Source organism: Cottoperca gobio, chromosome 8, assembly GCF_900634415.1.
Source record: "Cottoperca gobio chromosome 8, fCotGob3.1, whole genome shotgun sequence".
Classification (NCBI taxonomy): domain Eukaryota; kingdom Metazoa; phylum Chordata; class Actinopteri; order Perciformes; family Bovichtidae; genus Cottoperca; species Cottoperca gobio.
Genome location: NC_041362.1, coordinates 20310223 through 20322950, shown reverse-complemented (window position 1 = coordinate 20322950; position 12728 = coordinate 20310223). Strand labels below are relative to the sequence as shown.

General features: G+C 41.5%; 1 protein-coding gene across 1 annotated transcript in view; it reads left to right on the top strand.

Annotated features, from left to right (window-relative positions):
• LOC115012659 (carbonic anhydrase-related protein 10-like) overlaps positions 1 to 12728 on the top strand; it is a 77606-nt gene that overhangs the window by 5829 nt on the left and 59049 nt on the right. Inside the window, exon 2 of the mRNA XM_029438379.1 lies at positions 478 to 552. Within this exon, the coding sequence (XP_029294239.1) occupies positions 478 to 552 (75 nt within the window). The remainder of the gene's footprint in view (positions 1 to 477; positions 553 to 12728) is intronic.

The following is a 12728-nucleotide window of genomic DNA, read 5'->3' as shown; positions in this document are numbered from 1 at the left end:
CACATAGTATAAAGCAGTAATGTATTACTTAATAAGGCATTACGGTTATGTGACTTTTTCAGTAATGAGTAGTATCAGGGATTAGAATTTGTAATTCCATTACAAACCGCAGTAATACACTGTTGGTGTCGGCTTGTTTGCTATATGTGTACATTGTGTTTTTACATTTGTCCCATCATGGCTTCAGTTTTGCTCCCAGTGTGACTTCATTCACCTTTCCCTTTTTTTACAATACTCCCTGTAAGAATCCAGCTGTAATTCTTATTAATTACTCCTACTAATAAACTTTAACGGTGAGAGTTTAACTATTTTCTGCTCTCAGTATGTCTCCATTTAACTTTCTTTAACTTTATCCTTCTCTTCAATGGGAGTTTTGACCACACACGGAGCATCTACACTACCAAAGGAGAAAAGAAACATGTTTCACTTACTAAAGCGCTGTTTCCTCTTTCTTTCTTTCTTTCTTTCTCCCTGCAGCTCAGCCTATTATATCCAAGCTTGATGCGGGTTGGTGGGCTTATAAGGACGTCGTCCAGGGCAGCTTTGTTCCAGGTAATAGACCATCTCTGGTCTCATCCATGTGTCATATAGATTGTCTGTGATAACTGAATGTTGTAATTGTATCATGTTGTTTATCCTGTACACACAACATCTATTACACGTCAGTCCGTCCTGGGAGAGGGATCCCTCCTCAGCCTCTCCCTGAGGTTTCCAACATTTTCCACCTTTTAATTGTTGTTTCTTTCCTTGTCGGGTACAAGGGTCTTAGGACAGAGAGTGTCGTATGCTGTACAGATTGTAGAGGCCCTGAGGCAAATTTATGATATTAGGCTATGTAAATCATTTGGATTGATTGATTAGTTGATACACAACATGGTGTCATAATCAACACTTGGTCAAATATTTGTAAATGCTATGGAAGGTGTGGCCGACTAGCGTTGTATTTTAAATGATAGAAGTGTCAAAGTGTCATATCGAAACTTTTGAGATGAGATTTAGAATAGTGATTATAAATAACCAGGACTCACATACATGATAGATTAGTGCTATTAAAAGGACTTATAATAGATTCTTAACCATTTTTTTGTTTAGCAAAAGCAGTATCCCTCGTATCCCTAAAAATGTCACTCATATAGGAAAGATGTTAGGAGATTTATGCCTAGTGCTAACGCTCTGTGCCAATGCAGGAAGCGGTGTGAAGCAGACACTCTGGGTGGAGTATGGGTGGAGAGACTCTCATGCAGCAGAGCGGAGTTTATGTCGTGTCACAATCTCAGTGTTTCCCCTACCATTGTCTTGGCAGGGCCCTGCACCCCGCCAACGGAGCCCAGCGCCGAATTAAAAAAAAAAAGTAAAAAAAAGTAAATATATATATATATTTTTCACAACTCACTTTTCACACTGACAGGTGCTCTTTTATTAAATAAACTAAACGCTTATGCTATTGATCTAATTTATGTGCACGTTTCAGTTTGTACTGTCTACTTTGCGCATTCATACTCTCTCCTTCACTCCGTTTTTGCGAAGGGCGGGGCTTCGCAGCTGACACGCACACACGTGCGCACACACCTACAGAGCGGAAGAAAGGGGATGAGAACTAAATAGAAACCTCACGCGCACGCAATCTCCCTAATGTTAATGTGAACCTTCCCGTACTGTATATGACATGCACACACATTGCAGACAGAAGTCATTTAAAAGAAAAAAAGAGCGTGAGCCAGAAGGCATTTATCAGATTGCGTGTTGTGCTTTTGGAGATGATGTAGATGAGAGACCCTTGCATACACTTACACTCTTCTATTGTCACATGCCATTAATTAACTTCAGCCAAGGTAATGATGTGGCTGAGACACTGACTCTGTGGGTCTGCACATACAGACATGGACCAAGATCATTTATTTATAGTTACTTTGAAATCAAATGAGTTTAATTTGGAGTTATACTTTCATGCTAGAGTAAGTGTCACACTTTTTAAATGGCGTGTTTCCCAAATTAGAATGAGACTGAAATATTTCCAAATGAAGACAAGTGTGTGTGTGTGTGTGTGTGTGTGTGTGTGTGTGTGTGTGTGTGTGTGTGTGTGTGTGTGTGTGTGTGTGTGTGTGGAGGGTGTGGAGGGTGTGACAGGCCTTCTGGGAAATTTGAGACTGACAGTAGGCTCATCACGTCAGTGAGCATAGCCTGACTTTGACTAGAGCCTTTTTTACCCTCAGTCTACTCTCACGCTACACCTTTCTCCTCACTGTGTCCGAGCTTTGCCAGCATAAGAGAATGTCTGCTTCAAGCTGTTTTGGGGAATAGAGTCAGCAACAAAAAGACAAACTAGGATGGTGTTCAAAACTCAGGTCACTCCATCTTTACATTTTCTGTGATGACCTTTGCAGCCACGTGAGTTCACACATGTGATCTGCTGATATAAGAGGGACAGAGCTCTGGGTGCCGTTGAAAGGAAAGTGGTGAGAGATTGGTGAAGGAGAAGTGAAGAAGGAACAGAACTATTCCGTCTTCCATCCGACCCAACTGAAAGGATACTGAGCACAAATAATGCTACTTTAGTGCTTCCTTGCCGTAAACACTGAGGTGTTCAGAATGATAGATAAGAGGAGGCAGAGAGGAAGGAGTCTGGCAAGGCTACTGTGGCTCGCCAATCAGCTATTACTCTGGCACCGTAAAATATGGAACTAAATATAAAGATACAGTATGCACCACAGATGCCATGGAACAATGGTAAGTCTTTGGCAGGCCTAGATGGCAACATACATATCTGATCCTCTACTTAATTTCTGTAGTTCATCCAACAGCACCTACTGAGACAGGAACACCTTCAGGATTGCTCCCTCAATCCCTCATCTCACCTGAAATCTTTGTACAGAAATGTTTATGAGGATATATTTGACCATTTCTGGACTTCACTGTGTGGGCAACAGTCCCAGGTGTTTGGAAAAGCTCCGGGAAGCGGCTGTGCGCTGCTCTGTAACAGAGGCTGGTGGTTAACCAGACATTAGGTTTCATCCTCAAAGTCTTTTCTCTTGTAAAACCAAAAGAAACATACTTTAACTTCTGATAAAGGATACATTTCTTGTACGGTGTCTGTGGCGCCTCCTTGTGGTACGCCAAGCCGTAATGAAGTCGTCCACTTGGTGTGAACGGCAGTGTTCGTAGGTGTTTTCCTCCCATCTATGGCTACAAGGGGCAACAATGAGACCATTCACTCTCAAAAACAAACTTGGAGAGACGACACAAAGGTCAAATTAATTGATAAAATGTATTTGATAGGGACGATGCAATTGGACCAAGTTTCAGTATTGAGAATGAAACTGATGCACAGATACTTTATAGCTATTGCTAATTTTTTAACTCTTGTCCGTAGTTTTACAGTTACAGTGTAGTTTAAATATACAGCTTTTAGAAATCCAATAAATTACACATCACACAATACACATACCAGAATACAGCAATACCCATACTGTACTGTATTTCTTGCTTTATTGCTTTAGTGTAACTGAGCTTGTTCGGGATATATTAGCTTTTTAACAGGCGTTCACATGTGCATGATGGTCCCCCTCCGTAGTTGTGTGTGTCCTCAAAACTATTCTCAATCTCAAGATGCAATTAAACAGATGAACAGTGGGAGCAGCATATTTGAATGTGAAATATTGTAAGGTCAGCAGAAGTCTCTGAGTAAAACATTAAAGAAATAATTTGACATTTGGAAAAATATATTTATTAGCTTTTTGTCTAAAGTTAGTTTATAAAGTAATAGCACTCTCATACAGTAAACATGAAGCTACAGCCAACAGCCCTTCAGCGTGGATTGGACACAGCTAGCCCTGCTCCGCCTGTCTCTCTCTCAAATGCAAAGCAAGTTGATGGAATAATCAGATTTAATAATCTCTAAAGGCTAACAAATCCCTGTTTGAATGTTTTGTCGCTCCCTGCTCTTTTTTATTAGCAATGTGCGTTCAGCGTTCTAATCCTTTTGCCAGCGCTGACTGGTTTAAATGAGAAACTCTGCAGGTGTAACACCTGGTATTAACATGTATCTGTAGCTGGATAAGCTTATCTTGATAATGACATCCAATCTAAGGATCCTTTGCATTTACACTCGATATAAATACGTAATTTTCTCGATCCTGCCCACATTTGTGATCAGATCTCAATCTGCAAATGAGTTAGACGGAGCTGGCAGAAATGTTGCTTCCCAGTGCTTCCTCTGTGGAGGAAGGTTAGACATAATAATATAGTGCAAGGTAAAATGAGCTGCAGTGGAGGGCTAGTAACACAAAGAGGGAGCTTCATACTAAAAGAACTGATACTTTAAAGGACACTCACTTGATCGTACGTTACATGCCAAAATGCCAAATTGTGTGTTAATGTGTTCTCTGCAAGTCTTACTGTAGCGCCTTTCACTTGTACCGTAAAAGATAAAGCACTCTGTAACACTGTGATTGCCAGTGGATGTGTCAGATAAACTTAATTAACATTTTATATGTTCAGCTGCTCATTTCATTTTCACGTTGTAGCTGCAGGTTTTGAAATGAATTAGGTTGCTAAACAAAAGTGTTGTTTCTTCCTGCTCACCAGTCAAAAACTACAGATCACAATCGAATCTTTAGGTTTTTACAGTTACACATGTTGATGCTCAGCCCAGATGGATAAGAGGTTTGATGAAATGCCTTCCAACCCCACGGTTCTGAAAACTGTATGATGGGCAATTTCCTCTACCCTCTGGAGTCAAATAAAGAAACAATTGACAGAAACCTTCTCAGTGGTCGGTTGTAGCAGAATGTTCCTATGAATCAGCGCTGGTGATGCCGCAGACATTGGACTTGTGTTTCAGATCTTTAGTTGAACAGTTCTTATTCACAGTATATTTGATCACATCTCACGTCTCCTTTTACCGTCTCCCTCCCTTTGTCTTTATTGTCTCTCATCTCTTATCGGCTCTACTCCTCCTGTCCTCTTTTTCCCCTACTGTTTGTAGCTGGTCCATATTTCCTTTGATTCTTCTCTCTTTCCTGCAGCGTCTCCTCCTCATCTCGTCCCCAGTCACCCATCCTTCTCTCTCTCTCTTTGTTATCCCTCTCATTCTTCTTCTCTGGTTCTATTTCCTCCATCTCACTCTTCCTTCCAGCCTGAATGGTCTGGAGATGTTGCCATCGTTCACTTTGGATTGGCTTACGGCTTGAGGCCTGTTCAAAACGTCAGAGGAAATCTCGACTGTGCACTGCGCTTAGAGATGGTTGTGATGAGACTGCTTCCTCTGTGTTACCTGAATATGTGAGGAACAGTCACAGGTTAGATTGTTTGGTCACGCTCACATGACATGTCAAAGGACAAGAATACTTTGCTTCCAGCTTGCCATGAACACATTTCAAAGGCAGAGTGTCAAAAAAATTAAACAAACATATTTCACAGTGGGAGAAGCAATACAACAGATAAGTCAAAGGAATTCTACAAGCCAATCAGAGCTCAGATCTACGGGTAGGAACCAATCCTTGATCAGCTGGAAGGTAAACAGTCTTTGACCACACACGCCGAGGCAGCCTCTCGCTGCTGTAGCTTAGTTTAGTGTTGTTCTGAAAGTCAAATGTTTATTAGAAATATGTTTGAGTTTCATGGACAAGAAGTGAACAGGAAACTAAAGGGACTGAGTGTTCGGCTGGAAAAACTTTGTCTCGGACTTCATCAGACAGTAATCAGTGCGTCACTTAGGTCAACAGTAAAGTGTCACCTCAGTGGCTCAAAGCGTCGGCTTACAACAATGTGCAGTGTTTAAAAAACAATGTATGACTCATACAAAATAATCCCTCTCAATCATTACCTACGACCACCAGAAACACTTTCTCTTTTCTTATTATTTTGGGGTGTCCCGAGACATTTCTGGGCATCAACAAAATGCCTTTGGGCCCCACAATACCAATAAGCATTGTAGTGTTGTGGGTGCTTTTATTTTTGCTTTAGAACGTAACTACTGTGAAACAATCAGAAAATAACGTTTTGTTCCTCTGATTTGTTCTCACTGACGCTGCTCCCTCTCTCAGCCTCATGCTCGCTCGACCACCGCTGTGTTCTTTTCTCGCGCACTTTCTCCTTGAGAGGGGACAACTCTTTTTGTTGTATACAAACCGCAACCGACAATGCAACATACTACATTTTTAAAAGTATAATATGCAACATCTTCCGTTGTGTGGCACCATGAGTTTGGCATCACTGGCTTTCAGTCACATGTCTCAACAAATATTGGATGGATTGCCATGAAACTTGGTTCATACATTCAAGTTCTCCTTGAATAACATAAATTGTTTGTAAAAAGGATGTCAGCTCGCGTCAGTTAGCTTAGCACGCTAAACTTGAACATTATAAAGTGTTGGAGCTTGCTCAGGGTGACAGTGAATGTGAGCGTAAGCTTTACACAAAGCACTTGTAGTCGTCACCACCACAGAAGGCCCGCCTCTCAATTCCTCTGATTGGATAATGGGAAACATGTTCCTTCATTACCACGAGGTGAACAGAAGGTAAAGCGTGAGGTTCACTCTAATTAAAAACAATTACAAAAAGCTCTGTCATTCATTTCTCATACTGGAACTCATATTATGGTTATCTGTGAATTCTTTACACAATCACAATCGAGTTCATTGCAAACTGCAAAGATGCTTTAAATGTAGACATTTCTTGGCTGAAGACTGGATTCTGGATTCCCTTCAAAGTTTGAGTTTCTTGGTTTTCTCGGTACAGCAGACTGAATAAACTGTCAAACTGCCATCCTGTAACCCGGAGTTTTCTCCAACAAGGTAGCAAAGTGTGTTCCTTTTGTGAAAGTACCAACCTCTGAGAGGGATATCGAGGTAATAAAGGTAATAAATAGTTTCAGTCATGATGTGTGTGGGAGCAAATAGAGGACCTTTAAACAATAATCGATCTTTTCTTAAGCAAATGTTCGATAAATTGAGTGCTGAGTTTTTCAGCCTGCCCTGCAGTCCCTCTCTCAGTCCATGTGGCTTGTGAGTGTTTCTTTGAACTAGAACCTTTTCCAGAAGCGTCTTTTCAGGCTTCTTCTCACTACATAGTACATTAGTAAGGTTTGAATTTTTTTTTAATTGGTCAGAATCAAGATTGAAGCAATGAAATGTAGTGAGATTTTGAGCACATTTGGATTTTATTATAGCAACACAAAAGGGAACAAGCAGCAGGACAGTGTGTCTGTGTGGTTTCTCTCACATCGCCATTGTATGTGTTTCTGTGCCTACGAGAGCGAGGGGCTGAAGAGAGGAAAGTAGTGAGAGGTTTGGTGATCAAGAGGAAGAAACGTGAGAGCTCCTGGGAGCTGCCCTTTCCTCCTTATCTGATCTTTACACTAGCTTTAGCTGTGTGTGTTTCTTTTCTGTGTGTGTGTGTGTTTGTGTGACCACTGCTGGCCTTAAAGTGAGAAGAAGGGGGGGGGGGGGGGGTAACATAAGGGATGCAGAGGACAGCTCAGGGAATTGGGCCAGTCTACCTTTCAGCTCTCTTCAGCAGCTTCAGCCAAACAATAAGTGAAGTATGTCTGCTGCTAGCTGCTGGAGATGCAGACTACAGGCCAGCTGCCTGGAAGCTAGCATACTGGATGCTAGCGGGCCGAGGTCCATGCTGATAGGGAACCTAGGGCAGATCAGGGGTTTAAAGTTCCTCAGCCAAGGCTTTGATGACACATCCCTGCGTGTCACATTAGTGGGAGCCTTCTTCCAACAATGTCTGAGGCACAGGAGGGTGAAAATCAGCTCCTACAGTTCATCAAACTAGAGACTATCTTGCATTGGAATCACACCAGCTGCCACACCAGACGCCGAATCTGGCCAAGGATGTAAAGTGGGCGGGGGAAATGCCCCCTTCCCCAGTTCCTACCCCTTTATTTCCGACCCTACCTTCATTTTGATCTCAACTGACTGCATCTTGCACAGCTGTGACACTTTGGCGTTGACATGATCTCTTCACAGACAGACAGAAATATAAACACCTGGCAAATGACTCAAAACGACTTATGTGCTCGTTCCCGGGGGTGTCTCCAGGAGCACATTTTGCCATGATGACACACACACACACACACACACACACACTCACACTCACACTCACACTCACATATTCACAAGGTGAAAAACAATCCCCCTGTTGCTATGCTTTTCAAGCTTTCCATTCTCGCATGGCACATATGCAGTGGCATGATATGATAACAGTGGCAGAGTTACCACAAAAAATATTTCAATTGTACCATTGTTGACAAGTTACACCTTATTTGGGTTGAGGCTGACATTTTGTTAGCTGTCGTTTTAGATTGCTATGTTTTCTAAGATGGAAGAAGTAAAAGTTGAATGTGCCTCCCGTGTCTCCTCTCTGTCCCTGTCAGAGAGGATGCTGGGAGATGGTGGGTAGCCCATTTTCAGAGACGGAAAAGAAAAGAAATAAGAGGCAAAACAGACTTTACCATCTCTGTGTGTTAGTGGAAGAGAAAGCAACTTATATTAATGTCTGTTGATGTTATTGGTGTATTGTGAAGATGGGAGCGTGTGTCTGTAAAGGATGTAATATCACTGCTATTGTGTAAGTTCCTTATTCCGTCTGTGTGTACATGTATGTGTGTGTATGAGTATGTAAGTGGTTATTTCAGTGTCTGTGTGTTTTGGGTATATGATATCACAGCTCAGGGTTGTTTTTTGGAAGATCTGCAGAGTGAGTAAGTAGGACACCAAGTTAGCAATCAGAGCTCTCTCTCTCTCTCTCTCTCTCTCTCTCTCTCTCTCTCTCTCTCTCTCTCTCTCTCTCTCTCTCTCGTCTAGCTATATACTGTATTATATTATATTTGTCTTTGTCATGCAGTTTCCCTATTTTCGTCTTTCTCACTCTTTCTTCTTAATATCTCTCTCTCTCTCTCTCTCTCTCTCTCTCACTTTTACTCACTCACTCGCACACACACACACACACACACACACACACACACACACACACACACCCTTGCAGAGCTCGCAGGGCCACAGGAGAGAGGGGAAAGAGGAAGAAATGGAGAGAAGTAGCTATGTCGGGAGGAGAAGGAAAGCACATTCCTCCCACGCAGTAGAGGAGATATGAGCAAATGTAGATGGGGCTAAAGGAGGGAGTGACAATGAGAGAGACTACAGAGAGAGAAAATACATAAGAGAGAGTATGAGATAAGAGAGAAGGATCACCAGTTTTAGAGAGAAAGAGAGCGGAGAATGAAGTTATGATACTCAATCTCAATAATCTTCTGATATCATTACACATCCACATTCTCCACGCCTGATGGGCACTCGACACATTTCTTGCAATTACTCACTCCGGTAACGACATTAAATCTAATGCAGCCGGTGATTATGGCGTCGCTGCTATTTGTTCTTATTTAGCTGGGCCGCCGTGGGCCGCTGTAATGGATGGGCACGTGCTCCCTGAGACGACATGTTTGCCGTCGTAAAGAATCCACTGAACCCATTAGCCTCTAATGTAGCAGAGCTGCGATGTGAGAAGTGTTGACGAGTACACGGAGAAAGAGGATGGCGGTGTTATCAGGGAGCGCTTTCAGAAACATTTGGGCCTTTAGCTGCAGGCTTGGGGAGTAACGGAATACATGTAACGGCGGTACGTAGAAAAAGTCATCCGTTAGATACGGAATAAAAGAGGTACTAAGACTACCTATTCATTTACAATGTTAAAATACAGTTTACAATAAAGAACCGTATACAACCAGGCACATGTTCATGCTTCACGAGGCCCACACAATCGTCTCTTACGTTAGTGAAGAAATGTGAACTTAGCAAAGTAGCCTAAAGTTGGGACGCATTTCACTTGTAGCTTGTTATTTCTGTACTTAACTTATTAAGCATTTAAGCACTTTTCTTTTTACTGCAAACCAAATCTGCCTAAACTACTAAAAATGCCTGAACCTGAAGCCGTTTTCTCTGCTGCCAGTAAAATCAAATCAAATCAAATCAAATTTATTTATATAGCCCAATATCCTTAGACCCTTGCATCGCACAAGGAAAAACTTCCTAAAAGAAACCCCACAATTAAAGGGGGAAAAATGGAAGAAAGCTCAGGGAGAGCAACTGAGGAGGGATCCCTCTCCCAGGACGGACAGACGTGCAATAGATGTCGTGTGTACAGGATAAACAACATAGTACAAATACAACATTTGACAGAAATGATGTTGTGTTGAAAAAGAGAAAGTTTGGATGAATCCAGGAAAATGTCAATAAGGCTTCCCGGTGTCCAGCAGGACCAGGGCAGCAGGCGCTGTCACGATCCATGATCCTGACGTAAACTTTATCAGAGGCAACCTGCCACATGAGACACAGAAACTCCGGGGATGATACCTCATCTTCATCTTCAGCAGTGAAGATTAGTTCCTCTTCTCCAACTTCTACTTTTTATCTTGTTACTCACTAACTGGCAATACCCGGTTGCAAAAAAACAACCACGCGGCACATTCCCAAACATCAATACTGCTTAAAGAAACATTGCAGCATAAAAAAACATATTACATCGGTATAAGTTTAAATAAAAGTCATCTTATTGATATTTCTTTTCTCTTGTCTTTATTTGCATATTTGGTATTAAGGTACTCCAGAAGCAAAGTAATCAAGTGTCGTTACTTCTTGTGACACTTGGATTAGGTTGCCTGATACATTTTCTGACAGGTAATTAACTGCATCGGATTACACTTTTAAAATAACACTTCCAACATTTCAATAACTTAAAGGTCACAGTTTAAATCTATTTATTTAAACTCAATTTAACCAGACAATTATCTGAATAATGGTTAAGTCAAGGGATATTTTCTTTACTGTCAATAAGTGCATGCTCCACGACCCCTCAGGTTTATCTAGTGAACCTTTGGAGGGGCCCGAGCCCTAGATTACTTCCATAAATCATTATTATATATAATAATAATAATAATATTTATTTTTCCATCGGTGTATCCTCACAGGCCACACAGGGGGTCGCAATGTGGTTGTTTAGTCTTTAGTGAGTTTGATTGAAAAACCAAACCAACCGTTTACCTGTGAAAGCACCCTGAGATAAATATTCTTCAAATTCTTAATTAAAAAGAAGAAGAATGTGCTGCAGCTGAACAAACACATGTAATGTCGTGCTGTTTGTTCTTTTGCTATTTACTCTGTGTTCTCTATGTGTTCACTTGGGAGAACAATAAGATCAGCAACACAGACAGAGACATTTACTGTGACAGCTACATGTGTGCCTGAGGATGTCGGAGTCCTTGCAGGCAGAAAAAAGGGGTTGAAATTGCCCCAGTATCCGACACGTGAGACTCATTCCAGTCAAAGTGCTCAGGAAGCTCGAGGAGGAATGATGGTCCAGTGTCTCATCACTCCTCTTTAAGATGGTCCTTCAGGGACCGTCTCAAAGAAAGTCTCCCACTGCAAACTTCAGATGCTGAGGGAACATCGAGCCAGCCAGCCAACAGGGGCACCCATAGGAGAACAGAATTTGAATCGCGGTCTGACACTCGAGTGTAACTCAAAGAACCTCAAAGTCCAAGTGGAGAGGCTGCTGCAGATGTCTGGTGGCTGCTGATGCAGACTGTGCAGTGATTGTGCCCCCCCGACATTTTTAAATACTAGTTTTGCCCACTTTACTTTTTCCTAGTTTCAGTTTGAGTCACCAAACTTTTTAATCTTTTTATGTTCTAGCTACTATAATACAAATGAGAGGGATACATACATACATATTTTTGTATTCATCCCCTGACTTCATTGTTTCTCTTCAACCTTTGAAACTAAACTAGAAACCTTAAAGCCAGAACATAAAACAAGATATTGTTTTTAAAGGTTTCTTTTTATTATTGTATGCATTCGGTTTTTAAGCCCTCATTAGCCTTAATGATTTGTTTTAAATTTGGATATAGACAAGTATGTTTACACATACAATGAATTTGACAATGTACACACAATAGACATACAATGACAACAAAGCTGAACAGTTTAAAAAACAGTAAAATCACTAATATGTAATAAAAAGTGTCTGTCTGACAACATAAGGAATGTTTAAATGTTTTTTAAATGCAATGTTTGCTCAAGCTGCATGATGAAACACAGACAAACTGCAGTGCAGTGCATCTGAAATAAAGTGAAGCTGCTGCTTTGTTATGATGTGTGGCAGTGTAGCCCCTGCTCCTCCTCTGCAGCCCACCGGCCTCTTACATCACACGTCTGCTTATCCAAGCTGCTTCACGCTGGAGTGTGACACGTACCTGTGCAAACACACAGTATTTCCTTGTAGAGGTTCAGACAATAACATTTAAATAGATGCTCATTTCTATCTAGTCATTAAGACAAATATTGTCAGACTTTGTGTAATATATATATGATATACAGCTCAGTCACAGTGAACAGTGAAAGTGTTTCTGTGCTGTTTGTTGGGGACACACTCAGGTCATTGCTCAGAGCCTGTAGAGCTGACTTAGTGTAAACACCTGTAACGATGGAGGGATTACATCACCAGGATGTCCTGGCAGCGCATTAAGAGGTAACACGTTACAATATGGTACACAACTGTGAGTAGTCGCTAAGGAACGAGTGAAGGACCAATCAGGAACGAGAGAATAGAGGACTATAGTGTAGACGATGTTAGCATGGAAGACTGACTGGCAGATACTATATTAAAGTGGCACGAGACAACATTTGAGCTTCAACTCATCATTATAAAGTACATGTTGATGG